Source organism: Microcaecilia unicolor, chromosome 1, assembly GCF_901765095.1.
Source record: "Microcaecilia unicolor chromosome 1, aMicUni1.1, whole genome shotgun sequence".
Taxonomy (NCBI): domain Eukaryota; kingdom Metazoa; phylum Chordata; class Amphibia; order Gymnophiona; family Siphonopidae; genus Microcaecilia; species Microcaecilia unicolor.
Window position 1 is genome coordinate 428,740,343 of NC_044031.1, and position 24,846 is coordinate 428,765,188.

Consider the following 24,846-nt stretch of genomic DNA (forward strand, 5'->3'; position numbering starts at 1 on the left):
ATATAGATGAGAAATTATAACAGTTTTTTTGTGTAAAATTTACTTTAAGAAAGATTTGGCCTTACTGCTCTACAAAAATGTTAAACATTACCTATTATTTAATGTCTAGTTTAATTTAAAAAAAAAGGACCAAAAAAATCTATTTTAAAATTTTTGTGTCACGGTATTGCCAGCGACATTCTCTATTGCCTTTGACTCAAATACATATATTCTGTTTCACTTTTTTTCCCACCAATATTTATATGGAATTACAGAAAACTACTTTGGCACTAAAAAGACACAAGCTTTTCCAAGTGGATCGTGCTTTAATGCAGGCCTCAACAAATTTTCACTAAATTTAGAAGCCAGCCACTGAGCCATCTCTTGCTTCTCTCTTCCCATGCTTCCAACATTACATAAGAACATAAGTGTTGACATACTGGGACAGACTGAAGGTCCATTAAGCCCAGTATCCTGTTTCTAACAGTGGCCAATCCAGGTCACAAGTACCTGGAAAGATCCTAGAACAGTAAAACAGATGTTATGCTGCTGCTTATCCTAGAAATACCTTCAATTTATATAAAATTCAATACTGATCTATCGTCAAGAAGTAACCACTTAAAAACCAGTGATAGAAGTTCACATCTGTATGTTGCAATACTGTCTCACATTTAGTCTGAGGGGGAGAAAACACGTCTCACATGTTTTTCACACAGCTTTTTGTCCCCTATAATTTTGGGGGTATCTGCCCAGTGATGTTCTTTTGTAATCATCGACTAATACCCCTCCTACCAAATTTCAAATTTTAGTATTTATCCAAAAAGTGCTTACTGTGCACACTTAAAAACTCTCCTAATGTATAAACATTCTTTTTTTACGCAATTTGCTTCAAAAACTCCCTTTCACAAAATATAACTTGTGGTGGCCAAAAAGATTAAAGCACCCAAAAGACCAGCCATGTGTCGCATGCTCAAGGACCTGGGCATACTGTCAGGCTTCTTCCCCGGGAGTACTGGTTTCGTGAGTCCTTGGGCCACTACCGTGGAGCGGCAGTGGCAGGCAAGATCACCTTCAAGGTAGAGATGAGACAAGACTGGACCGGAACCCCGGACTGGAGTTCTACACAGGAATACATGGAACTGGAACGCACCGGACGGGTGCGCACTGGAGTGGAGCCCGCTGGACTGGAACACACTGGAGTGGCCCCACTGGACTGGAACATACAGGAGTGAAACCCGCTGGACTGGAACACACTGGAGCGGAACCCATGGGACCGGAACCCGCTGGACAGGAACACACTGGACCTAGGCTTCACCTACGCTTAGCCACCTTTCCCCGAGGGTTGAGCCCTCAGGTTCGGGCAGCCGGCAGGACTTACAGGAAAACCCGGAACTGGAACTTGCAAGCAGGAACAGCAGGAACGAGGATCCAGGAGTGCCCCCAGGCACCTAGGCGAAAGCAAGGCAGACAGGCAGGGAATGTCCGGGTTCCGGCAGTAGGCAGGTTTAAAGCAATGGTCAAGTCAAGGAACAAGGCTGAAGCTGGAGCTTCAGTATCAAGGAGTGCTGGCAACAGACTGTACAAGGGCTGAAGCGCCAGAAGCAAAAGGAGGAGTGGCCTAGTGGTTATGGTGGTGGACTTTGGTCCTGGGGAACTGAGGAACTGAGTTCGATTCCCACTTCAGGCAGCTCCTTGTAACTCTGGGCAAGTCACTTAACCCTCCATTGCCCCATATAAGCCGCATTGAGCCTGCCATGAGTGGGAAAGCGCAGGGTACAAATGTAACAAAACAAACAAAACAAAACACACATGGGAAAACCAGCAGGCTAAACACAAGAAGACTAGGAAACTGAACATAAGCTAACAAGAAAGCTATGCCCAAGCTAACCAGTCATACACTAGAAACATACACAAAGCAGACACAGGAAAACTAGCACAGCTGTACACAGGCTAACAATCAAAGCTGTGCCCAAGCAAGCTAGTCATACACTGGAAACAAACACAGAGCAATCTCAGGAGAACTAGTAAAGCTGTACACAAGCTAACAAACAAAGCTGTGCCCAAGCTAACAAGTCAAATACCAGAAACATACACAGAGCAAACAATGTAGCAGTGTACAGAGCACTCTACATACCAGGGCCCTTAGATGAAAGGCAAAGGCAAGGGCTGCAGTCTCTAAGTGATTAATAAAGCCCTTCAACACCAGAGGCACAGCTGCAGCAATCACCTTGCATCCAAACAGAGACTTGACACTCAGAGAAGTCAGCCCACAGGAAGGAACAGCGGGAGCCATCTTGGATACTGGCATAGAGGAGTCGGCAGCCATCTTGGAAGAGGCATAGCCCACACAGGTGAGGTTCAGTAGGGCAATCAGCACACAGAGCCAGAGAGAAACTAATACAGAGACAGACACAGAGACAAGCAGAAGCCAGCACAGCCACTGACTCCCAGAAACAGGGTAAGCATGAGGGTGGTCACGGCCAAAGACGTGACACCATGTGTGTGTTGAGACACTTCAAATGTAAAACGTAATTGCAGTACGTGTCCAATAACCATTCAGGCAGACAATTTTCAGGAACGGGGTCGATAATAAGATATATAAATTAAAACATACAAATTGCCTAACTCCTAGAGTGATATATCTCATCAAATGCCCATGCAACAAGCTATACATAGGCAAGACTGTAAGATCACTACATACACACATGGTTGAGCATCGCTCCCGTATCAGGCAACCATTGATTGGAGCCCCGCTGGTACAACATTGTTTCTCATACACATGCTTTTGATGATCTACAATGCGTGACCATTGACCACCTTACTTTGTCCCAACAGGGAGGCGACATTAATAGGATACTACTGCAGAAAGAATTGTTCTGGATTTACCACTTGAACACCATGGAACCATTGGGTCTCAACACACACATGCATTGGGGATGTTATATGTGACCACGTTGATTCTGTTGACACTACTCAGCTAATTTCAGGTTCCGGTTATTTTACCCATTATTTCTGTTTTTTTTATCTTTAAAAAAGACGCTACCGCCATTTTCTTAAACAATCGATGGCACGCACGTTGCAATGAACTGCACCTAGTAAGTACACACTGGTTTTGGGGAGCTTTATAAGTTCACTTAGTTGCGGGGGTTCTCATTTTTATTCTCTCTTTTTTTAGGATTAAACCAATACGGCAGACCGGACCAGCCGTGATCCCTTGACAAAGCATTCTGAGAAACAGGTGCCTGTCGGGGTCCCGTTGGTGTACACAAAGAATCGATATTATAGATAAGTCTGGCTAGTCTTTTAGGTGCTTTAAACTTTATGGCCACCACAAGTTATATTTTGTAAAAGGGAGTTTTTGAAGCAAATTGCGAAAAAAAGGATGTATACACATTAGGAGAGTTTTTAGTGTGCAAAGTAAGCACTTTTTGGATAAAAACTAAAATTTGAAATTTGGTAGTAGGGGTATTAGTCGATGATTACAAAAGGAAATCACTGGGCAGATACCCCCAAAAATATAGGGGACAAACAGCTGTGTGAAAGCCCGTGAGAAGCATATGAGACTTATTTTCTCCCCCTCAGACTAAATATGAGACAGTTTTCCAGCATAGAGATGTGAACTTCTATCACTAGTTTTTAAGTGGTTATCCTAGAAATAAGCAGTGGATTTCCCAAGTCCATCTTAATAATGCCTTATGGACTTTTCTTTTAGGAAGTTATCCAAACCTTTTTTAAACTATGCTAAGCTAAAGCGAATGCTACATACCTGTAGAAGGTATTCTCCGAGGACAGCAGGCTGATTGTTCTCACTGATGGGTGATGTCCACGGCAGCCCCTTCAATCAGAAACTTCACTAGCAAAGGCCTTTGCTAGTCCTCGCGCGTCCATGCGCACCGCGCATGCTCGGCCGTCTTCCCGCCCGAACCGACTCGTGTTCGTCAGTCCCATAAGTAGCAAAACAAAGCAAGGGAAGACACAACTCCAAAGGGGAGGCGGGCGGGTTTGTGAGAACAATCAGCCTGCTGTCCTCAGAGAATACCTTCTACAGGTATGTAGCATTCGCTTTCTCCGAGGACAAGCAGGCTGCTTGTTCTCACTGATGGGGTATCCCTAGCCCCCAGGCTCACTCAAAACAACAAACATGGTCAATTGGACCTCGCAACGGCGAGGACATAACTGAGATTGACCTAAAAAATTTACCAACTAACTGAGAGTGCAGCCTGGAACAGAACAAACAGGGCCCTCGGGGGGTGGAGTTGGATCCTAAAGCCCAAACAGGTTCTGAAGAAGTGACTGCCCGAACCGACTGTCGCGTCGGGTATCCTGCTGCAGGCAGTAATGAGATGTGAATGTGTGGACAGATGACCACGTCGCAGCTTTGCAAATTTCTTCAATAGAGGCTGACTTCAAGTGGGCTACCGACGCTGCCATGGCTCTAACATTATGAGCCGTGACATGACCCTCAAGAGTCAGCCCAGCCTGGGCGTAAGTGAAGGAAATGCAATCTGCTAGCCAATTGGATATGGTGCGTTTCCCCACAGCCACTCCCCTCCTATTGAGATCAAAAGAAACAAACAATTGGGCGGACTGTCTGTTGGGCTGTGTCCGCTCCAGGTAGAAGGCCAATGCCCTCTTGCAGTCCAATGTGTGCAGCTGACGTTCAGCAGGGCAGGAATGAGGACAGGGAAAGAATGTTGGCAAGACAATTGACTGGTTCAGATGGAACTCCGACACGACCTTTGGCAAGAACTTAGGGTGAGTGCGGAGGACTACTCTTATGATGAAATTTGGTGTAAGGGGCCTGGGCTACCAGGGCCTGAAGCTCACTGACTCTACGAGCTGAAGTAACTGCCACCAAGAAAATGACCTTCCAGGTCAAGTACTTCAGATGGCAGGAATTCAGTGGCTCAAAAGGAGGTTTCATCAGCTGGGTGAGAACGACATTGAGATCCCATGACACTGTAGGAGGCTTGACAGGGGGCTTTGACAAAAGCAAACCTCTCATGAAGCGAACAACTAAAGGCTGTCCTGAGATCGGCTTACCTTCCACACGGTAATGGTATGCACTGATTGCACTAAGGTGAACCCTTACAGAGTTGGTCTTGAGACCAGACTCAGACAAGTGCAGAAGGTATTCAAGCAGGGTCTGTGTAGGACAAGAGCGAGGATCTAGGGCCTTGCTGTCACACCAGACGGCAAACCTCCTCCATAGAAAGAAGTAACTCCTCTTAGTGGAATCTTTCCTGGAAGCAAGCAAGATGCGGGAGACACCCTCTGACAGACCCAAAGAGGCAAAGTCTACGCTCTCAACATCCAGGCCGTGAGAGCCAGGGACCGGAGGTTGGGATGCACAAGCGCCCCTTCGTCCTGTGTGATGAGGGTCGGAAAACACTCCAATCTCCACGGTTCTTCGGAGGACAACTCCAGAAGAAGAGGGAACCAGATCTGACGCGGCCAAAAAGGAGCAATCAGAATCATGGTGCCTTGGTCTTGCTTGAGTTTCAACAAAGTCTTCCCCACCAGAGGTATGGGAGGATAAGCATACAGCAGACCCTCCCCCCAGTCCAGGAGGAAGGCATCCGATGCCAGTCTGCCGTGGGCCTGAAGCCTGGAACAGAACTGAGGGACTTTGTGGTTGGCTCGAGATGCGAAGAGGTCTACCAAGGGGGTGCCCCACACCTGGAAGATCTGTCGCACTACACGGGAATTGAGCGACCACTCGTGAGGTTGCATAATCCTGCTCAACCTGTCGGCCAGACTGTTGTTTACGCCTGCCAGATATGTGGCTTGGAGCACCATGCCGTGACGGCGAGCCCAGAGCCACATGCTGACGGCTTCCTGACACAGGGGGCGAGATCCGGTGCCCCCCTGCTTGTTGACGTAGTACATGGCAACCTGGTTGTCTGTCTGAATTTGGATAATTTGGTGGGACAGCCGATCTCTGAAAGCCTTCAGAGCGTTCCAGATCGCTCGCAACTCCAGAAGATTGATCTGCAGATCGCGTTCCTGGAGGGACCAACTTCCTTGGGTGTGAAGCCCATCGACATGAGCTCCCCATCCCAGGAGAGACGCATCCGTGGTCAGCACTTTTTGTGGCTGAGGAATTTGGAAAGGACGTCCCAGAGTCAGATTGGACCAAATCGTCCACCAATACAGGGATTCGAGAAAACTCGTGGACAGGTGGATTACGTCTTCTAGATCCCCAGCAGCCTGAAACCACTGGGAAGCTAGGGTCCATTGAGCAGATCTCATGTGAAGGCGGGCCATGGGAGTCACATGAACTGTGGAGGCCATGTGGCCTAGCAATCTCAACATCTGCCGAGCTGTGATCTGCTGGGACGCTCGCACCCGCGAGACGAGGGACAACAAGTTGTTGGCTCTCGTCTCTGGGAGATAGGCGCGAGCCGTCCGAGAATCCAGCAGAGCTCCTATGAATTCGAGTCTCTGCACTGGGAGAAGATGGGATTTTGGATAATTTATCACAAACCCCAGTAGCTCCAGGAGGCGAATAGTCATCTGCATGGACTGCAGGGCTCCTGCCTCGGATGTGTTCTTCACCAGCCAATCGTCGAGATATGGAAACACGTACACCCCCAGCCTGCGAAGTGCCGCTGCTACTACAGCCAAGCACTTTGTGAACACCCTGGGCGCAGAGGCGAGCCCAAAGGGTAGCACACAGTACTGGAAGTGACGTGTGCCCAGCTGAAATCGCAGATACTGTCTGTGAGCTGGCAGTATCGGGATGTGTGTGTAGGTATCCTTCAAGTCCAGAGAGCATAGCCAATCGTTTTCCTGAATCATGGGAAGAAGGGTGCCCAGGGAAAGCATCCTGAACTTTTCTTTGACCAGATATTTGTTCAGGGCCCTTAGGTCTAGGATGGGACGCATCCCCCCTGTTTTCTTTTCCACAAGGAAGTACCTGGAATAGAATCCCAGCCCTTCTTGCCCGGATGGCACGGGCTCGACCGCATTGGCGCTGAGAAGGGCGGAGAGTTCCTCTGCAAGTACCTGCTTGTGCTGGAAGCTGTAAGACTGAGCTCCCGGTGGACAATTTGGAGGTTTTGAGGCCAAATTGAGGGTGTATCCTTGCCGGACTATTTGGAGAACCCACTGATCGGAGGTTATGAGAGGCCACCTTTGGTGAAAAGCTTTCAACCTCCCTCCAACTGGCAGGTCGCCCGGCACTGACACTTGGATGTCGGCTATGCTCTGCTGGAGCCAGTCAAAAGCTCGTCCCTTGCTTTTGCTGGGGAGCCGAGGGGCCTTGCTGAGGCGCACGCTGCTGACGAGAGCGAGCGCGCTGGGGCTTAGCCTGGGCCGCAGGCTGTCGAGAAGGAGGATTGTACCTACGCTTGCCAGAAGAGTAGGGAACAGTCTTCCTTCCCCCAAAAAATCTTCTACCTGTAGAGGTAGAGGCTGAAGGCTGCCGGCGGGAGAACTTGTCGAATGCGGTGTCCCGCTGGTGGAGCTGCTCTACCACCTGTTCGACTTTCTCTCCAAAAATGTTATCCGCACGGCAAGGCGAGTCCGCAATCCGCTGCTGGATTCTATTCTCCAGGTCGGAGGCACGCAGCCATGAGAGCCTGCGCATCACCACACCTTGAGCAGCGGCCCTGGCCGCAACATCAAAGGTGTCATACACCCCTCTGGCCAGGAATTTTCTGCACGCCTTCAACTGCCTGACCACCTCCTGAAAAGGCTTGGCTTGCTCAGGGGGGAGCGCATCAACCAAGCCCGCCAACTGCCGCACATTGTTCCGCATGTGTATGCTCGTGTAGAGCTGGTAGGACTGAATTTTGGCCACGAGCATAGAGGAATGGTAGGCCTTCCTCCCAAAGGAGTCTAAGGTTCTAGAGTCCTTGCCCGGGGGCGCCGAAGCATGCTCCCTAGAACTCTTAGCCTTCTTTAGGGCCAGATCCACAACTCCAGAATCATGAGGCAACTGAGTGCGCATCAGATCTGGGTCCCCATGGATCCGGTACTGGGACTCGATCTTCTTGGGGATGTGGGGATTAGTTAAAGGCTTGGTCCAGTTCGCCAGCAATGTCTTTTTTAGGACATGGTGCATGGGTACAGTGGACGCTTCCTTAGGTGGAGAAGGATAGTCCAGGAGCTCAAACATTTCAGCCCTGGGCTCGTCCTCCACAACCACCGGGAAGGGGATGGCCGTAGACATCTCCCGGACAAAGGAAGCAAAAGACAGACTCTCGGGAGGAGAAAGCTGTCTCTCAGGAGAGGGAGTGGGATCGGAAGGAAGACCCTCAGACTCCTCATCAGAGAAATATCTGGGGTCTTCTTCCTCTTCCCACGAGGCCTCACCATCGGTGTCAGACACAAGTTCACGGACCTGTGTCTGCAACCGTCGCCCGACTCGACTCTGTGGAGCCACGTCCACGATGGGGGCGTCGAGAGGTAGACTCCCTCGCCCACATCGGCGAAGCTCCCTCCGCCGACGTAGTCGGGGAGCCTTCCTGGGAGGCGACGGCAGCCGGTACCGCACGCGGCACCGATGCCGGAGACCTCACCTCGGGCGATGGGCCAGCCGGCGCCACGCTCGACGGTACCGGTGGCGCAAGCACCGCCGGTACCGGAGGGATAGGGCGCAACAGCTCTCCCAGAATCTCTGGGAGAACGGCCCGGAGGCTCTCGTTCAGAGCGGCTGCAGAGAAAGGCATGGAGGTCGATGCAGGCGTCGACGTCAGAACCTGTTCCGGGCGTGGAGGCTGTTCCGGGCTGTCCAGAGTGGAGCGCATCGACACCTCCTGAACAGAGGGTGAGCGGTCCTCTCGGTGCCGATGCCTGCTGGGTGCCGACTCCCTCGGCGACCCAGAGCTCTCGGTGCCGACCCGGGAAGGAGACCGATGACGATGCTTCTTCAATTTCTTGGAACGAAGCATGTCACCGGAGCTTCCCGGCACCGACGAGGAGGACGTAGAATCCAGCCGTCGCTTCCTCGGGGCCGAAGGAGGTCGGTCTCGGGGGGGCTGTACCGCAGGAGCCCTCAGGGTAGGGGGAGACCCACCCGAAGGCTCACCGCCACCAGCAGGGGAATGGACAGCCCTCACCTGCACTCCAGACGAAGCACCACCGTCCGACGACATCAGCAGACGAGGTCCCGGTACCACCGACGTCGATGCAGCTATCCGATGTCTCGGCGCCGATGCAGAGGGTCGATGCCTCGATGCACTCGATGCACTGGCGGCCGAGGATGAAGCTCTGGACGCTGAAGACGTCGATGCACTCGATACTCCCGGTGCTGATGCCGATGAAGAGCCCGAGAACAAAACGTTCCACTGGGCCAATCTCGCTACCTGAGTCCGCTTTTGCAAAAGGGAACACAGACTACCGGCCTGCGGGCGGTGCCCAGCCCCCAAGCACTGAAGACACGACGCGTGCCTGTCAGTGAGCGAGATGACCCGGGCGCACTGGGTGCACTTCTTGAAGCCGCTGGTAGACTTCGATGTCATGGGCGGAAAAATCACGCCGGCGAGATCAAAAGTCGAAATGGCGGAAAAGGCACCGAAAAAACAAGGGGAAGAAAACTTCGATCCGAGGCCTAAAAGCGGCCTACCCCGACGACGAAAGAAAACTTACCGGGGCGAAAAGCTGAAATTAGCGGGGGGAGAAAAGACCAAGAGTCTTTTCCCACACAGAATGGATTATATATTTTTTTTTTCTTTTTGAAAACACACGACGAACGCGCGAGGTCGACTTTGCGGGGCCCGACACGGCGAAAACACGACCGTACCGAGCGTGGACAAAAGAAGACTGACGAACACGAGCCGGTTCGGGCGGGAAGACGGCCGCGCATGCGCGGTGCGCATGGACGCGCGAAGACTAGCAAAGGCCTTTGCTAGTGAAGTTTCCGATTGGAGGGGCTGCCGTGGACGTCACCCATCAGTGAGAACAAGCAGCCTGCTTGTCCTCGGAGAAAACTGCTTTTACCACATTCTCTGCAAACAAATTCCAGAGTTTAATTACATGTTGAGTGAAGAAATATTTTCTCCAGTTTGTTTTAAATTTACTACTTTGTAGCTTCTTTGTGTGCCCCCTCATTCCAGTATTTTTTGGAAAGCGTAAACATGCAATTCACACCTACCCATTCCACTCCACTGAGTATTTTATAGATCTCTACCATATCTCCCCTCAGCTGTCTACTCTCCAAGCTGAAGAGCCCTAGCTGCTATAGTCTTTTCCTCACAGGGAAGTCATCCCATCCCCTTTTTCATTTTCATCACCCTTCTCTGTACCTTTTCTAATTCCGCTATATCTTTTTTGAGATGTGGCAACTATAATTGCACATAGTATTCAAGGTGCAGTTGCACCATAGAGCAACACAAAGGTATTATAACATTCTCAGTTTTGTTTTCCATTTCTTTCCTAATAATTCCTAACATTCTATTTGGTTTTTTTTAGCCGTCGCTGCACACTGAGCAGAGGGTTTCAAAGTATCATCATCGATGATACCTAGATCCTCTTCCTGGGTGGTGAGTCCTAATGTGGAACTCTGCATCACGTAGCTATAGATTGGGTTTCTCTTTCCCACATGCATCACTTTGCACTTCACATATTAAAATGTATCTGTCATTTGGATGCACAGTCTCAGTCTCGTAAGGCCCTCTTGCAATTTTTCACAACTTTCTTGTGAATTAACAACTTTGAATAACTTTGTATGATCAGCAAATTTAATTACCTCACTAAGCATTCCCATCTCTAGATCATTTATAAATATGTTAAAAAGCAGCAGTCCCAGCACAGACCCCTGGGGAACCTCATTATCTACCCTTCTCCGTTGAGAATATTGACCACTTAACCCTTCTCTGCTTTCTACCTTTTAATCTGTTTTTAATCCACAATAGGACAATATCTCTTATCTCATGACTTTCTAATTTCCTCAGGAGTCTTTCATGAGGTACTTTGTCAAATGCTTTTTGAAAATCCAGATTCACAATTATCGACCAATTCACCTTTATCCACATGTTTATTCATCCCATCAAAGAGCACAGTAAGTGATGCAGATAAAGAAGATAAAGACCTGAATGGTCCATCCAGTCTGCCTAACAGATCTCATTCATTCTCCATTCTAGATTGAATCAACAATGAACGTGATATTATATAATTGATCATGGTCTTTCTTTGTTGTTTCAGGGACATACACTTCCTCGCGTTTCAAATTAATGGAGTTTCTGTCTAAGCTCTCTACAGCCCCTCCTAAGCTGCACTGCTATATGCGAAACTCAGACCGTAAAAGCCAGCCCAGAACTGGCCTTAGTTAATATAGCCAGAGTTGCCATCTAACCATCACTTGACATGCAAACAGATATGCAAACCTTTAAGCTTTGTTTTTTATACCATTTATCTTCTGATTAGAGATCCCCTGTGTTCATCCCACAAACACCTTGAATTCCGCCTCAGTTCTCTTCTCCACCACCTCACTCTGGAGGCCATTCCAGGCATCAACCACCCTTTCCATAAAAAAAGAATTTTCTGATATTACTCCTAAGTCTACCAACCCGCAACCTCAAATCATGTACTCTAGTTATACCATTTTCCCTTCTCTGGAAAATATTTGTTTCTGTATTAATACCTTTCAAGTATATCTCTCCTGTCCCTCCTCTCCTCCTATACATATTCAGGTCTTCCAGTCTCTTCTCAAATGTCTTTTGGCACAAACCCCATGTCCAAGCAATTTTTCGTGGCACCCCCCTCCCCAGCCACACCGATCTCCGCCCCTCCCAGTCACACAAATCTCTGCCCCCCCCCCCACACACACCTCCCTGGCCACACAGGTCTCCATCTTTTTCTCTGCACAAACATAACAGTGCTAGGATGTCCCTATTACCAGACCGTCCAAATGACATACTGATTACAATTTATAACAAATTACTAATCTACCTATGAAAAGTTATTCCATTATTATACTTCCTCTGTGTACATCTGTATGCTGCACAAGCCAGCATGTTTGAAAATATAAGTGAGATTAAATAAAAAATGCTACCAACAATAAAAAATGACAACGTGATGCAGCAGCTCATAGGTTTGCTTGCCTTGTTCTGAATGGGAAGGGGAAGCAGAGACTGACCTATAGCCTTCAACTTTTTGACTTCATCCCATCTCCTGTTTTCACCCAACCACCTTGGCAGCAAAAGCGAGTCCCGAAGGCCGTCAGCTCTGTGTTCCCAGTGGATGTGAGAAAAAATAAAAAAGCACAGGGCCACAGCAGCCTTCAGGCATGTGCTGTTGGCTCTGCTGGTCCTCTGCCAACTTCCAGTTGCGGGGGCAGAGGACCGGCAGAACTGACAGCACATGCTTGAAGGCTCCCGCGCTTTTTATTGTTGTTTTGCCACCGCCACTGCTGTCTGCAGTAGCGGTTCGGGTGGTGGTAGGCAGGAGGTTGGGATTTTCTGCGGCACCCCAGAGAGTTCACTGCAGTGCACCAGGGTGTTGCAGCGCGCATTTTGGGAACCGCTGCTCTATGCAGTCTTGGAGGTGGTCCAACTACTGTTCAGTTATGAGACTGTCCTAAGCAGAGACCACAAACTGAGTCATGCCATACCAACATGCCAGGTTTTGTAGATGAACACATTTCCATTCAGATAATTAAACTAAGACTTAAACCAGATCTGAAAAGAGATCTTCAGGACTGAAATGTTACTGTGTAATAATAACTACACACTTACAATCCAAGGATAGAACAGACCAATTTAAATCATACTAAAAGAAAAACTCTTCTAGAAATGCCAGCTACAACATATACTCATTAAACAATAGCAAAATTAAAGCGTCATGCTGAAATGTGAACAAAGTGGTACAGCTGAGCGGACTTTAACACATATTGAAACAGCCAACGGGCGAAACGTTGGCCACAGCTGATGGTGGACTCTAGTACCAAGCACATTTGTTTAAAAGATAAGTTTATTTTTTGATAAGTCATACATTTTTATGGTTCACCAGTATCACGACAGAGCAGAGAGTTTTAATGATCTTAAGAGGAGGATTTCTATACCAGTGATCACCCAGAGAAACCTATCACTGAGAAACTATAAACAAAGTAAAGGAGGGAGGGGTTCTGAGACTTTTCCCTCCAACATTGATCATACTCTGTAGCTTTAAGTCTGCTATTGGTTAATAGAGTGTATATATTACAAATGACATTTCTAGAAGAGTTTTTCCTCTTAGTATGATTTAAATGGTGCAGTAATAATACAGAAATAGTTAACTCTTGGAAGTTGTTACTAGCAGCTTTGTAGTGAGGTAAACTGTGTTCTTCTCTGGGTATCGTTAAATAAAATGAACTACTGCATCATAATATGTTCATTTTTAAATTATTCATTACAGCCTTTAAACTGTACTCACCGTTATCAGAAATGTCTAAACTTGAGATGTTATGAATTTCTGCTATGCAGCCTTCTAAAACCTGGGCACCAGCTGATCTGAGCTGCAAAGAACATGTCAGCATTGAGTGAAACAATTTAAAACAGTCATTAGAAGGACATAAAAATAGAAGATTTACTTTTTCTGAAATACTAATCACTTGCTCTACATTATTAAAGCAAAATATGCAAAGCAGAAGCATATTGCTTCCCCTAGCCCCCCCCCCCCCCCCCCCCCCCCCAAAATACAAGCCAATGTGATGTCTCTTATGGAAGATATTGCTATTGAAAACCATGGGTCCTGTTTACTAAGCCGCACTAGCGTTTTTAGCATGTGCTAACGGTTAGTGTGTGCTAATTTTTAGCACACGCTAAAAACGCTAGCAACACCTTAATAAACAGGACCCCATATGTTAAAAAAAAAAAAAAAAGAGGTTAAACCACACAAAGCTTGCAAGTCAATCTGCTGGCACAATTTTGAAAGAGCTCATTTTTTGTTGATGCATTCAATTTTCTGTAACTTCTGAAATAGAAAATGTTGCCCTGCTATTGCATATAGCAATACTTACCAAATCTGTCCTTGGGGGCTCCCCAACCATATCCACAATGATTATTCATGAGATAGATATGCATGCAGTGAAAGCAGTGCATGCAAATCTCTCACATGAATACCCATTGTGGATATCCTGAAAACCTGACTAGCTGGGGAGCCCCAGAACAGGTTTGGGAATCACTACCATATGGGCTAAATATTTCCCTTAGAACACTGTTGGGGGAGCAGAATTGCCCATGCAGCTTTCCATTTGTTTACAGCAGCCATTGACAATTCCTGGATCTAACTACTATAGACAGACAGAAAACTTCATAGTCGAACCCCCACTCTCCCCAGTCTACAAATACTGCAGATATAAGGATCTAAAATCATGTAGAGATGTGTGTGTGTGTGACAGAAAGATCTTAAAGCAACAAAAGAAAGTACAAAAACCACCAGTGTACAATGTACCTTTCTGGGCTCTCTCGGACTTGAGCACTCAGGAAAGATGTTAAATCACTGTCATGTGGGGAAACATATGAAAACACACACATATTGTGCTAGCAAGGAATGATTCACCATATGCCTTTCCATCTGCTGTATTTTTACAATGCAAACAAGTGTTGTCTTAATGTCTGCTACTCTACCCAGTATTTATACACAAAGCACAGTCAGAACAAGCCAACATGTGCTTTAAACGCATGAAAATTTTTTTTAAGCCAACAAGATATTTATCAGGCTTTTCTAGAGCAATACACAGCATTTTATCCAGGAAAATATTGTATAAAAGAAACTTAAAATTAGCACTAGGATACAGCCACCACAACACATCAATATTGTCATTTATTTTTTAAGACATTCACCAGACATTCAAAGTTAATTCCAAATTAGAAAAGTGTTGTAAGATGGTATTTCTTCAAGATCCCTGAAGAGTAGATTTGGTGCAGAGATACAAGAGCTTAGCATTTCACTCAGTCTGGAGATGCAAATTCCCACAGACATGCCACAAAGCAGCTCACAGGAACCTGAGACAGAGAAGACTGTGCCCAACTCTGTTGAGGTCAGTTTGACAATCTCTCTTCCCATTTCAAGAAGTGAGATTATGAAAGGAGCTCAAAATGGAGCAGCCAGGGGTGTGCTACAAGAGATGATGGCCTGTGAGCTGGTAGATTCATCACAGTACTCTGTTGTGTCCCTGGATGGAAGCTCAGAGTTGTTGGTGGAAGAAATTGTGACATTTGCTGCACAGGTACTGGTGAGACCCGATATTACTACTCTTCCAGGATGGTCTTACTTTTGAAAAGTCTCTACCTTATCAACTGCAGACTATTACTGAGAAGCTGGAGGGCTATTAATTTAAGGTTTGGGAACAAGCATGTATGGCTATTAAGCCTAGAGTACGAACTGTGATGAAAAAGGAAAAGTTAATACAAAGCAGAGAAGGAACTATTATGAAAGACTATTAAAAAAACACCGTTTCTGATGCAAATGAAACGGGGGCTAGCAATGTTTTCTTCTGTGTGGGAGTGTGTGTGTCCCTGCCCTCTGGCCTCTCTCCCCTCCCCCCTCTGAGTCCTTCACTGTTACAGAGCCAGCGATTTGATTTCATGCTCTGCTGTTTTCCTTCACTGACTGTGTTACAGAGAGGGCGGAGCAGACACTCATAGGGAAACCGGATATCTCGCCCCCTTCACACTTCCGGCTGGAGGCTTCATAGAACGTTGGTGTTGCCTTTTATATAGAGAGATGTTCAGCTAACTTTTAGGAAGTCTGATGCTTCTGAAAATACAGTACATCACACAGGTGTAATCTTCATTTGCTAAATTTCCAAGAGCTCCTACAATTTCGTCCTCTGGAAATATTGAAAAAATATGTTACTACTATTCTAAAGATATCTTCTGAGACCAACTTTCCACTGGCTAGAGCTTACTATTTATCACAGGTTAAGAAAGGGAGGCAGAAGACTGAGCAGCCATTTCAGAAGTTTGGAATTAACTGAATTCTTAGAGAGATCTAGAAATGAATCAGTGTATGCCTTTACATTGTTCATAACTTCTGTATTAGACCCTGAAGGGAACTGGTTACTAAAGATATAGCGAATGCTACATACCTGTAGAAGGTATTCTCCGAGGACAGCAGGCTGATTGTTCTCACTGATGGGTGACGTCCACGGCAGCCCCTCCAATCGGAAACTTCACTAGCAAAGTCCTTTGCTAGCCCTCGCGCGCCCGCGCGCACCGCGCATGCGCGGCCGTCTTCCCGCCCGAAACCGGCTCGAGCCGGCCAGTCCAGTATGTAGCAAGACAATACACTTCAAGGGAAGACACAACTCCAAAGGGGAGGCGGGCGGGTTTGTGAGAACAATCAGCCTGCTGTCCTCGGAGAATACCTTCTACAGGTATGTAGCATTCGCTTTCTCCGAGGACAAGCAGGCTGCTTGTTCTCACTGATGGGGTATCCCTAGCCCCCAGGCTCACTCAAAACAACAACATTGGTCAATTGGGCCTCGCAACGGCGAGGACATAACTGAGATTGACCTAAAAATTTACCAACTAACTGAGAGTGTAGCCTGGAACAGAACAAACAGGGCCCTCGGGGGGTGGAGTTGGATCCTAAAGCCCAAACAGGTTCTGAAGAACTGACTGCCCGAACCGACTGTCGCGTCGGGTATCCTGCTGCAGGCAGTAATGAGATGTGAATGTGTGGACAGATGACCACGTCGCAGCTTTGCAAATTTCCTCCATGGTGGCTGACTTCAAGTGGGCTACCGACGCTGCCATGGCTCTAACATTATGAGCCGTGACATGACCCTCAAGAGCCAGCCCAGCCTGGGCGTAAGTGAAGGAAATGCAATCTGCTAGCCAATTGGATATGGTGCGTTTCCCTACAGCCACTCCCCTCTTGTTGGGATCAAAAGAAACAAACAATTGGGCGGACTGTCTGTGGGGCTGTGTCCGCTCCAGATAGAAGGCCAATGCTCTCTTGCAGTCCAATGTGTGCAGCTGACGTTCAGCAGGGCAGGAATGAGGACGGGGAAAGAATGTTGGCAAGACAATTGACTGGTTCAGATGGAACTCCGACACAACCTTTGGCAGAAACTTAGGGTGAGTGCGGAGGACTACTCTGTTGTGATGAAATTTGGTGTAAGGGGCCTGGGCTACCAGGGCCTGAAGCTCACTGACTCTACGAGCCGAGGTAACTGCCACCAAGAAAATGACCTTCCAGGTCAAGTACTTCGGATGGCAGGAATTCAGTGGCTCGAAAGGAGGTTTCATCAGCTGGGTGAGAACGACATTGAGATCCCATGACACTGTAGGAGGCTTGACAGGGGGCTTTGACAAAAGCAAACCTCTCATGAAGCGAACAACTAAAGGCTGTCCTGAGATCGGCTTACCTTCCACTTGGTAATGGTATGCACTGATTGCACTAAGGTGAACCCTTACGGAGTTGGTCTTCAGACCAGACTCAGACAAGTGGAGAAGGTATTCAAGCAGGGTCTGTGTAGGACAAGAGCGAGGATCTAGGGCCTTGCTGTCACACCAGACGGCAAACCTCCTCCAATGAAAGAAGTAACTTCTCTTAGTGGAGTCTTTCCTGGAAGCAAGCAAGATGCGGGAGACACCCTCTGGCAGACCCAAAGAGGCAAAGTCTACGCCCTCAACATCCAGGCCGTGAGAGCCAGGGACTGGAGGTTGGGATGCAGAAGAGCCCCTTCGTCCTGCGTGATGAGGGTCGGAAAACACTCCAATCTCCACGGTTCTTCGGAGGATAACTCCAGAAGAAGAGGGAACCAGATCTGACGCGGCCAAAAGGGAGCAATCAGAATCATGGTGCCTCGGTCTTGCTTGAGTTTCAACAAAGTCTTCCCCACCAGAGGAATGGGAGGATAAGCATACAGCAGACCTTCCCCCCAATCCAGGAGGAAGGCATCCGACGCCAGTCTGCCGTGGGCCTGAAGCCTGGAACAGAACTGAGGGACCTTGTGGTTCACTTGAGATGCGAAGAGATCCACCAGGGGGGTGCCCCACGCCTGGAAGATCTGTCGCACCACACGGGAATTGAGCGACCACTCGTGAGGTTGCATAATCCTGCTCAACCTGTCGGCCAGACTGTTGTTTACGCCTGCCAGATATGTGGCTTGGAGCACCATGCCTTGACGGCGAGCCCAGAGCCACATGCTGACGGCTTCCTGACACAGGGGGCGAGATCCGGTGCCCCCCTGCTTGTTGACATAGTACATGGCAACCTGATTGTCTGTCTGAATTTGGATAATTTGGTGGGACAGCCGATCTCTGAAAGCCTTCAGAGCGTTCCAGATCGCTCGCAACTCCAGAAGATTGATCTGTAGATCGCTTTCTTGGAGGGACCACCTTCCTTGGGTGTGAAGCCCATCGACATGAGCTCCCCATCCCAGGAGAGACGCATCCGTGGTCAGCACTTTTTGAGGCTGAGGAATTTGGAAGGGACGTCCCAGAGTCAAATTGGAGCAAATCGTCCACCAATACAGGGATTCGAGAAAACTCGTGGACAGGTGGATCACGTCCTCTAGACCCCCGGCGGCCTGATACCACTGGGAGGCTAGGGTCCATTGAGCAGATCTCATGTGAAGGCGGGCCATGGGAGTCACATGAACTGTGGAGGCCATGTGGCCCAGCAATCTCAACATCTGCCGAGCTGTGATCTGCTGGGACGCTCGTACCCGCGAGACGAGGGACAACAAGTTGTTGGCCCTCGCCTCTGGGAGATAGGCGCGAGCCGTCCGAGAATCCAGCAGGGCTCCGATGAATTCGAGTTTCTGCACTGGGAGAAGATGGGACTTTGGGTAATTTATCACAAACCCCAGTAGCTCCAGGAGGCGAATAGTCATCTGCATGGACTGCAGGGCTCCTGCCTCGGATGTGTTCTTCACCAGCCAATCGTCGAGATATGGGAACACGTGCACCCCCAGCCTGCGAAGCGCCGCTGCTACCACAGCTAGGCACTTTGTGAACACCCTGGGCGCAGAGGCGAGCCCAAAGGGTAGCACACAGTACTGGAAGTGGCGTGCGCCCAGCTGAAATCGCAGATACTGTCTGTGAGCTGGCAGTATCGGGATGTGTGTGTAGGCATCCTTCAAGTCCAGAGAGCATAGCCAATCGTTTTGCTGAATCATGGGGAGAAGGGTGCCCAGGGAAAGCATCCTGAACTTTTCTTTTACGAGATATTTGTTCAGGGCCCTTAGGTCTAGGATGGGACGCATCCCCCCTGTTTTCTTTTCCACAAGGAAGTACCTGGAATAGAACCCCAGCCCTTCTTGCCCGGATGGCACGGGCTCGACCGCATTGGCGCTGAGAAGGGCGGAGAGTTCCTCTGCAAGTACCTGCTTGTGCTGGAAGCTGTAGGACTGAGCTCCCGGTGGACAATTTGGAGGTTGAGAGGCCAAATTGAGGGAGTATCCTTGCCGGACTATTTGGAGAACCCACTGATCGGAGGTTATGAGAGGCCACCTTTGGTGAAAAGCTTTCAACCTCCCTCCGACAGGCAGGTCGCCCGGCACTGACACTTGGGTGTCGGCTATGCTCTGCTGGAGCCAGTCAAAAGCTCGCCCCTTGCTTTTGCTGGGGAGCCGCGGGGCCTTGCTGATTCGCACGCTGCTGACGAGAGCGAGCGCGCTGGGGCTTAGCCTGGGCCGCAGGCTGTCGGGAAGGAGGATTGTACCTACGCTTGCCAGAAGTATAGGGAACAGTCTTCCTTCCCCCGAAAAAACGTCTACCTGTAGAGGTAGAAGCTGAAGGCTGCCGGCGGGCGAACTTGTCGAATGCGGTGTCCCGCTGGTGGAGAGACTCTACCACCTGCTCGACTTTTTCGCCAAAAATGTTATCCGCACGGCAAGGCAAGTCCGTAATCCGCTGCTGGACTCTATTCTCCAGGTCGGCGGCACGCAGCCATGAGAGCCTGCGCATCACCACACCTTGAGCAGCGGCCCTGGACGCAACATCAAAAGTGTCATAAACTCCTCTGGCCAGGAATTTTCTGCACGCCTTCAGCTGCCTGACCACCTCCTGAAAAGGCTTGGCTTGCTCAGGGGGAAGAGCATCAACCAAGCCCGCCAACTGCCGCACATTATTCCGCATGTGTATGCTCGTGTAGAGCTGGTAAGACTGGATCTTGGACACGAGCATAGAGGAATGGTAGGCCTTCCTCCCAAAGGAGTCTAAGGTTCTAGCGTCCTTGCCCGGGGGCGCCGAAGCATGTTCCCTAGAACTCTTAGCCTTCTTTAGGGCCAAATCCACAACTCCAGAGTCATGAGGCAACTGAGTGCGCATCAGCTCTGGGTCCCCATGGATCCGGTACTGGGACTCGATCTTCTTGGGAATGTGGGGATTAGTTAATGGTTTGGTCCAGTTCGCAAGCAATGTCTTCTTCAGGACATGGTGCAAGGGAACAGTGGACGCTTCCTTAGGTGGAGAAGGATAGTCCAGGAGCTCAAACATTTCAGCCCTGGGCTCGTCCTCCACAACCACCGGGAAGGGGATGGCCGTAGACATCTCCCGGACAAGGAGGCAAAAGACAGACTCTCGGGAGGAGAAAGCTGTCTCTCAGGAGAGGGAGTGGGATCAGACGGAAGACCCCCAGACTCCTCGTCAGAGAAATATCTGGGATCTTCCTCTTCCTCCCACGAGGCCTCACCCTCGGTGTCAGACACAAGTTCACGGACCTGTGTCTGCAACCTCGCCCTGCTCGACTCCGTGGAACCCTGTCCACGATGGGGGCGTCGAGAGGTAGACTCCCTCGCCCGCATCGGCGAAGCTCCCTCCGCCGACGTAGTCGGGGAGCCTTCCTGGGAGGTGGCCGCGGTCGGTACCGCACGCGGGTACCGACGTCGGGGACCTCAACCTGGGCGATGGGCCAGCCGGCGCCACGCTCGACGGTACCGGTGGCGCAAGCACCGCCGGTACCGGAGGGGTAGGGCGCAACAGCTCTCCCAGAATCTCTGGGAGAACGGCCCGGAGGCTCTCGTTTAGAGCGGCTGCAGAGAAAGGCTGAGGGGTCGATGCAGGCGTCGACGTCAGTACCTGTTCCGGGCGTGGAGGCTGTTCCGGGCTGTCCAGAGCGGAGCGCATCGACACCTCCTGAACAGAGGGTGAGCGGTCCTCTCGGTGCCGATGCCTGCTGGGTGCCGAATCCCTCGGCGACCCAGAGCTCTCGGTGCCGACACGGGGAGGAGACCGGTGTCGATGCTTCTTCGATTTCTTCCGAAGCATGTCACCGGAGCTCCCCGGCACCGACGAGGAGGACGTCGAATCCACCCGTCGCTTCCTCGGGGCCGAGACTGAAGAAGGTCGATCTCGGGGGGGCTGTACCGCAGGAGCCCTCAGGGTAGGCGGAGACCCACCCGAGGGCTCACCGCCACCAGCAGGGGAATGGACAGCCCTCACCTGCACTCCACCCGATGCACCACCGTCCGACGACATCAGCAGACGAGGTCCTGGTACCACCGACGTCGATGCAGCTATCCGATGTCTCGGCGCCGATGCAGAGGCCCGATGCCTCGATGCACTCGATGCAGGGGCGGCCGAGGAAGATGGTCTGGACGCTGACGACGTCGATGCACTCGAAGATCCCGGTGCCGATGCCGACGAAGAGCCCGAGAACAACACGTTCCACTGGGCTAGTCTCGCTACCTGAGTCCGCCTTTGAAGCAGGGAACACAGACTGCAGTTCTGAGGGCGGTGCTCGGCCCCCAGACACTGAAGACACGACGAGTGTCGATCAGTGAGCGAGATAACCCGGGCGCACTGGGTGCACTTCTTGAAGCCGCTGGAAGGCTTCGATGTCATGGGCGGAAAAATCACGCCGGCGAAATCAAAAGCCGAAATGGCGAAATTCGAAGCACCAAATTTAGAGGGAGAAAAAATCTCGACCGAGGCCGAAAAAAAGGCCTACCCCGACGACGAAAGAAAACTTACCGGGGCAAAAAGCTGGAAGTACGGGGAGGATTTACACGAAACCCGGCGGGGGGTTTCCGGAGCACTTCCCGACTATGACAAAACTTTCCCGAAGGAAAAAAAACACGTTCAAACAATTGGACGCGCGAGGTCGACTTTCCGGGGCTCGACACGGCGAAAACACGACCGTACCGAGTGCGGACAAAAGAAGACTGGCCGGCTCGAGCCGGTTTCGGGCGGGAAGACGGCCGCGCATGCGCGGTGCGCGCGGGCGCGCGAGGGCTAGCAAAGGACTTTGCTAGTGAAGTTTCCGATTGGAGGGGCTGCCGTGGACGTCACCCATCAGTGAGAACAAGCAGCCTGCTTGTCCTCGGAGAAAGATATATACATGCATACATTTATTTATTTTTAGAATAAAGGATACTTTATTTATGAACTGTCATGTCAGGATATACACAGACATAACCAAAAATACACGAAGGAGGAAGAAGCAGTTTGTTCCAACCTTGACGACTGATTTGTTTTCCTTTAATTTCCTTGTAAATGTCTTAAGTACCAAGATGTGAGGTATATATTTTTTTGAGAGCCTTAACATCTGGCTATGTTTTTGAGTAATAAATCAGTTCAACCTCACCTCTCAATGGGACCATCTCTTTCTGGTAATGTGCCTGGTACTTCCTCACCATCTTGAAGTCTAGTAATTCACATTTAATACATACATAGTTATTTGGTGCATTTTCTTCTCATCTTATCTCCTCTGGAATTGTGACTAGATCTCTCTTACTCTTGTGGACTAGTAGAGACTTGAATTTACCACTAATATTTATTTTGAGGTTTTTCTTTTTCTGTAGCATTTTTGTATTACTTGTGTATTGCTTTCAAATTGAAATATATAACAAAGAGCATACTGGGAATGATAGAGGCCTACAAAATAATGAGTGGGGTAGAGCGGACAGATGTGAAGCATTTGTTTACGCTTTCTAACAATAATAGAACCAGGGGACACAAGATGAAAGTAGAATGTGGTAGGTTTAAAACAAATCGGAGAAAGGTTTTCTTTACTCAGCGCGTGGTTAGACTCTGGAACTCATTGCCGGAGAAGGTAGTGACGGCAGCTGGCCTTGCTGAGTTTAAAGGGGGTCTGGACAGATTCCTGAAGGAAAAGTCCATTGATCGTTATTAAATTTTGGGGTTTTGCCAGGTTCTTGGGGCCTGGATTGGCCGTTGTCGGAGGCAGAGTGCTGGGCTTGATGGACCTTTGGTCTTTTCCCAGCGTGGCAGTGCTTAGGTACTTATGGGAAATTTCCTTAGGGAATAAAGTCATTTTATTTACAAATACCTTGATATCGCACATTTGAGTGTAACAGTAAGGGAAAATATACAGTATGTATTTTCCCCCCTGCTGTTCCTAACAGTGCATCAGTTTCTGTATCTAGCTGGTGGCTGTCAGTCAATAGGTGTGAGTTGTTGGTGGATTCTTCCAGCAATCTGTAACAGGAGTTTGTTTCAAGCTAGCTGCAGGTCTAGGGTCTTTAGGCTCTACTTTTTGACTTGTTTTTTTTTGTGTGTGCTTCCTGCACCTGTTCTATTACAGAGGTACTCAGACCTTCTGGCACCAGATCCTGCCAGAGGAATGGAGCAGTTTCTGGAAGTGACCCTAGGAGCAGGGGAGGAGTTGGACCTTCTGAAGGGTGTTGCTAGTGGCAGTAGTGTACGCCCCCAAAGAAGATTTAATCACTGACTTTGCTACCAAAATGGAACCTCTCCCACCACTGACCATACCTGTGATGGAAGAACCCCATTCTTGCCAATGCCTCCAGCTGGCCCCCAATATGAGAGAGAACTAGAATCAGCCTATCTATACCCAACTGGTTAGACATTAGCGGCACTTGCAACAGCAAAGACTCAAGAGACCGGGACACGTGACAGATCCAAAACCAGGTGCTGGCTTGCTATACTGGAAGGAATAGGGGATCCCAGGCGGAGTAGAGGCTACAGAATCAAAGCATGTGATATCAGCTTGTTCAAATGTGACAGCTTACTGAACTGTGCTATTAACTATCTGAATATCATCAGCCTATCCTTAGTAACCTTGATTTTAAGTGTGAGCAGGAGATATGGATATCCACTGTAAATAAATTGGTGTTTGAATGGGACTTTTTGTTTCATTCAATATTCTTGTGCTTCATCAATTGACAGTGCAGTAAAGGTTTAAGTGTTAGGTTACTTCATGGTGTGGTCTGGATTGTGTGTCTGATGTTTAGTTTGCCCAGCCTCCAGCATTAAGGTTGGCCCCAGTACTGGTCCCACCAAATAAACTCTATGTGCCCCTTTTCCCACCACCCCGGGCAGTGACTAGGTGGCTGCCCGTCCCACCTATACAAAGAGGCTTGTCTGAGATACAAGGAAAACTAAATTAACATTATATAGTATATCAGAACCATCCAAAATCATGAGACTTTCCAAACACACACAAACTGCTTACTGCATTCAAAGATTAAAAGCAAAACGAATACTTACACAGTGACCAAGCTAAGGAAAGCATTGAGGAAGAGAGCAAAACCTATCAGCACAGCAAGTAGAAACAAATGCAACATTCATCACAAAATGAACAAGTTTTTTCTTAAATTAAAACCCCAGAAGACAAGAGTAGAATGACGACATCCATTTAGATGCATTCTTGATCTAAAGGGTGCACAACAAAACTTTTCTTATAGCATGCTTTAACAGGAAGAGCAAAGCTACTCACCTCTATTAAGTGTTCTCCATAGACCACACGATAAATGAGATGAAATTTATGTCTTACCTGATAACTTCTTTCCTTTAATCCTATTAGACCAGTCCAGACAAATGGGTTGTGTCCATCTACCAGTGGATGGAGACAGAGTAAGAAAATAGCTCTTAAGTGATTTGCCCCTCAATGCAGCATGGATGTTGCATTTGATGCCCTACTTATAGGTACTGCAGCTACTGCCAAGGAAGCCACACAAATGTGCATCTAATGTCCCACAGACAGCTGGTACATTTGATGCCA

General features: G+C 48.9%; 1 protein-coding gene across 4 annotated transcripts in view; it reads right to left on the reverse strand.

Annotated features, from left to right (window-relative positions):
* Positions 1 to 24,846, reverse strand: part of CARMIL1 (capping protein regulator and myosin 1 linker 1) — a 596,509-nt gene that overhangs the window by 261,604 nt on the left and 310,059 nt on the right. For all 4 annotated transcript variants that reach the window (XM_030212120.1, XM_030212112.1, XM_030212103.1 and 1 more), the window contains one exon: positions 13,336 to 13,417. In XM_030212120.1, coding sequence (XP_030067980.1) covers positions 13,336 to 13,417 — 82 coding nt within the window. The remainder of the gene's footprint in view (positions 1 to 13,335; positions 13,418 to 24,846) is intronic.